At 38.2% G+C, this 4,738-nt stretch overlaps 1 protein-coding gene across 1 annotated transcript; it reads right to left on the reverse strand.

Moving 5' to 3' along the window:
* Positions 1–1,939: 1,939 nt before the first annotated feature.
* On the reverse strand, positions 1,940–2,869 carry LOC107286095 (olfactory receptor 14I1-like). Its single transcript, XM_015814390.1, has one exon. It carries the CDS (start codon positions 2,867–2,869, stop codon positions 1,940–1,942), a length of 930 nt encoding a protein of 309 aa, XP_015669876.1.
* Between the last annotated feature and the right edge of the window lie 1,869 nt (positions 2,870–4,738).

Here is a 4,738-nt window from a genome sequence, read left to right on the forward strand (position 1 = left end):
TTTATTGGCAAGGCATAAAGTAAATCCGGACTGGCTCTCTGGGCCAGGGGAGCCCTCTTTTATGGGATTCCCCTGGCTTGTAATCACACAATTCCATTGGTTGGCAAGACCCTGTTGCTAGTTAGCCAACCAGCAACGGGCATGAAACTGTATGCAGATGGTGAAGGGCAATCACCCTTAATGGGCGATCAATGGTGAAGGGCAAACACCCTTAATGGGTGATCAGGATATGCATAGGGGATTAAGGGGGGGGGGAATACAAAGAACACAACATATAGTATAGGGGGTACCTTGCTCAATAGTAGTAACTGTGAGAGGGACCTCGGAGTCCTAGTGGACAATCACTTAAATATGAGCCAGCAGTGCGCTGCAGCTGCCAAAAAGGCCAACACAGTGCTAGGCTGCATTAACAGAGGGATAGAATCAAGATCACATGAAGTATTAATACCATTTTACAATGCCTTGGTAAGGCCACACTTGGAATACTGCATCCACGATGTAAAAAAGATGTTGAGACTCTAGAAAGAGTACAGAGAAGAGCAACAAAGATGATTAGGGGACTGGAGGCTAAAGCATATAAGGAAAGGCTGCTGGAATTGGGTATGTCTAGTTTAATGAAGAGAAGGATGAGGGGGGACATGATAGCAGTGTTCCAGTATCTCAGGGGCTGCCACAAAGAAGAGGGAGTGAAGCTATTTTCCAAGGCGCCTGAAGGCAGGACAAGAAGCAACGGATGGAAAGTAATCAAGGAGAGAAGCAACGGATGGAAACTAATCAAGGAGAGAAACAACCTAGAACTAAGGAGAAACTTCCTGACAGTTAGAACAATTAATAAGTGGAAAAACCTGCCTCCAGAGGTGGTGAATTCTCCAACACTGGAAATTTTTAAGAAGAGACTGGATGGTATAGGATTTATTATTATGAGCTGAAAATGACATACTCTGCATTGGACATGGGAAGAAGCATCTTTAATTGTCTGTCCATTGAAGTCTCTTTTAACCTGTGATTTTCTGACTGTATTAAGTCTGGGTCAATTCTGATTAGTTAAGATTCAAAGGAATCTTTGAAAATTTGAGGTATAAAAGGGATTGCTTCAGACTCAAGGGAGATTTTCATATCAACAATGGTTCAGGCTCCCCTACAGAGTAAAATCATAGTCCTAGACTAAGTCAGTGGGTACTTTTTCAAGGTTTTGTGAATGTTGGAAAAAGAAGGTCCATAGTATGTCTTTTTCTCATAAGGAAAGTGGCATACAGTATATAGATAGACATCTCTATACAAATGTTTTGGGTGCATTAAAGAAATCCCTTTAGTCAAGGTTATGGATTAGAAGTCATAGTGGTGTTAACCCCCATATTGCCTTGTGATCTGATAATTAGAATTAATTTTACAACTATAAGTGATTGGGTTCAAAGAGAAGGGATCGTGGAAGATTAGGGTAGCAGGAGTAACTACTACAGCCTAATTTAAAGGAAAAGTGGAGAAGGAAGAGATCCAAGAGGAAAAAAATGGAATTTTCACCAACCATGAAGGTTTAATAGGAGAAGGAGAGCCTAAAAAAGAAAAGGCTGTGATGAATATGGATAAAGCCTGCGGAAAAATTGAAGGGAAAATTATTCTCAAGTGGGAGGTTAATATACAACAAATCCAGAAGATGGAATCTCCCTTACAACCATGTTGTGATTACAATTATTCTGGGGGGGAAACTATTTTTTGTATGTACAGTATGACACAAACATTTGAAAACTGCAACTCAACAAACATATACAAAAGTGCAGAATTTTTATATATTTATTGTTACATTTTTTATTTAAGAATGAACAGGTTAACATCCTTTGTTTTGTTTTCCAGTACAAAAACAAGTATTTTAACCTAAAGGAGTATGAAACTCGATAGTAGAATTCATATTAAACCCGTCTTTCATATTTATTCTCTGCCATTACATTGTCCATTTTCTAATTCCCAGAGTGAAAATTTTTGAAAGAGCAACTTTGATGTCCTTGTTTCTCATGCTGTATATTATTGGGTTTAACATGGGTGGAATAATGGAATAGGTTATTGTAATAGTAAAATCAAAGTGTGATGGTTTGTCTGGTCGAGGAATCAAGTAAGCAAATGAGGAGGCAACCAAAAATATGGAGAAAACTGTGAGGTGGGGAAAACAAGTAGAGAAGGCCTTTTTCCTTCCCTGAACAGAAGGGATTCTTGAAACAACAGAGAAGATCTGTGCATAAGTAATAGTGATGAAAATAAAGCAACCAAATAGTAATATCATAATAAATATAATATATCCAATTTCAATTACATATATATCTGAGCAGGCAAACTTAAGTAATTGTGGGATTTCACAATAGAACTGATTGATTGTATTAGAGCAGAAATGATTAGTGAAAGTGCCAATAGTATGCAACCCAGCATTGATGAGGCTGACAATCCATACACTGCCAACCATTTTGTTACAGAACTTTTTGTTCATTATCATTTCATAATGCAAAGGATTGCAAATGGCAACAAACCTATCATATGCCATCATAGTAAGGAGGGCAATATCACAACCCATAAAGAAGGCAAACAAGAGGACTTGAGCAACACATCCTGAATAGGAAATATACCTGATATTCATCGCCAAATTGAAAACAGCTTTGGGGATGATGACTGAAACAGAACCAACATCTTGCAGAGCTAAATTCATCAGGAAGAAGTACATGGGGGAGTGAAGGTGTGAATCTAAAGAAACCACAGAGATGATAAGAAAATTGCCTATTATTGTCATTAAATAGAGTACCAGTAACAAAGTTAAGTACATAATCCGTATTTCCCATAACTTTGAGAATTCCAAGAGAAGAAACTCTGAAGTATGATTATCCATTTCTGGTCTCATATATGATAGATCTGGAAGATAAAGTAGAAACTGTTAAAATATTTCTGATTCATTTTATGTTTACATACAAAGTTGTACACTTTCAATTAAGAGTTCATTAAAATTATCCTTCAAAGTTATTGAAGAGTTTTAATAGAACCTTGCATACCTGCCCTTACATTATGATGTTTTTTCTCTAAATTTGGTATATAAAGTATTGTTTAGTAGATATTATATTAAACTATATTATATTAAGTCAGAATATCAGCAAATAGCCCGAGCCTGCAAAGATGAAGTGAGGAAAGCTAAGGCTTTGAACTAATGAACTAAGGCTTGTGACCAAAGTCAAAAATAACAAAAAAAGCTTCTTTCAACATATACAAAACAAGAAAAAAGTGAAGGAAATGATTGGTCCATTAGTGGGTGAAAGTGGCAAGAAGGTGACAAGCAATAGGGAGAAAGCAGAACTATTTAATTCATTTTTTGCATCTGTCTTTACACAAAGGAAAAAAACAGACCAACCTATCAAAAATAGTGCCTTAAAAAACAGAATAAAAACACAAGTTAAGATAGGCAAGAAAATGGTAAGTGAGCACCTGTCCAGCCTAGACGAGTTCAAATCACCAGGACCAGATGGATTACACCCCAAGGTTCTCAAGGAACTGGCAGATGTGATCTCAGAACCACTGAACTATATTTTTCAAAGATCCTGGAGCACCAGGGAACAACCAGAGGACTGGAAAAGAACAGATGTAGTTCCCATCTTCAAAAAAGGGGAAAAATGGATCCAGGAAATTACAGACCTATCAGCCTGACCTCAATAGCTGGGAAGATTTTGGAAATGATAATCAAACAACGAATCAGCAAACACCTAGAGGCAAACAAAGTCATTACTAAAAGCAAACATGGGTTTGTCAAAAACAAATCATGCCAGATAAATCTTATTGCATTCTTTGACAAACTGACAAAATTAATGGATCAGAGGAATGCTGTGGATATAATTTACTTGGACTTCAGTAAGGCATTTGATAAAGTAGATCACAACCTACTGCTTGATAAGATAGAAAAATGTGGATTAGACAGCATCACCACCAGATGGATTCGTAGCTGGCTAATCGGCCGTACTCAGGGTGTGGTCCTCAATGGAACCACATCTACATGGAAGGAAGTGTGTAATAGGGTGCCCCAGGGCTCTGTTCTGGGCCCAGTGCTCTTCAACATCTTCATCAATGGTTTCAACGAGGGGATAGATGGGGAACTCATCAAATTAGCAGACGACACCAAGCTGGCAGGAATAGCCAACACTCCAGAAGGCTTAAGATACAGGAGGATCTGGACAGACCTGAATACTGGGCGCTAATTAAATGGTGAAAAAATAAGGTTCTACATTTAGGCAAGAAAAACCAAATGTACAGGTATAGTATAGGGGGTACCTCTCTCAATAGTAGTAACTGTGAGAGGGACTTCGGAATCCTAGTGGACAATCACTTAAATATGAGCCAGCAGTGTGATGCAGCTGCCAAAAAGGCCAACACAGTGCTGGGCTACATTAACAGAGGGATAGAATCAAGATCACGTGAAGTATTAATACCACTCTACAATGCCTTAGTAAGGCCACACTTGGAATACTACATCCAGTTTTTGTCACCGCGATGTAAAAAAGATGTTGAGACTCTAGAAAGAATACAGAGAAGAGCAACAAAGATGATTAGGGGACTGGAGGCTAAAACATATAAGGAACGGTTGCTGGAATTGGGTATATCTAGTTTAATGAAGAGAAGGACAAGGGGGAACATGATAACACTGTTCCAATATCTCAGGGGCTGCCACAAAGAAAAGGGATTCAAGCTATTTTCCAAAGCACCTGAAAGCAGGACA

This window comes from Protobothrops mucrosquamatus, unplaced genomic scaffold (assembly GCF_001527695.2).
Source record: "Protobothrops mucrosquamatus isolate PMUCROS unplaced genomic scaffold, P.Mucros_1.0 scaffold247, whole genome shotgun sequence".
NCBI classification, from domain to species: domain Eukaryota; kingdom Metazoa; phylum Chordata; class Lepidosauria; order Squamata; family Viperidae; genus Protobothrops; species Protobothrops mucrosquamatus.

What these genes read in the sequence shown, in the direction of transcription:
- LOC107286095 (XM_015814390.1), bottom strand. Translation starts at nt 2,869, where the DNA reads ATGGATAATCATACTTCAGAGTTTCTTCTCTTGGAATTCTCAAAGTTA.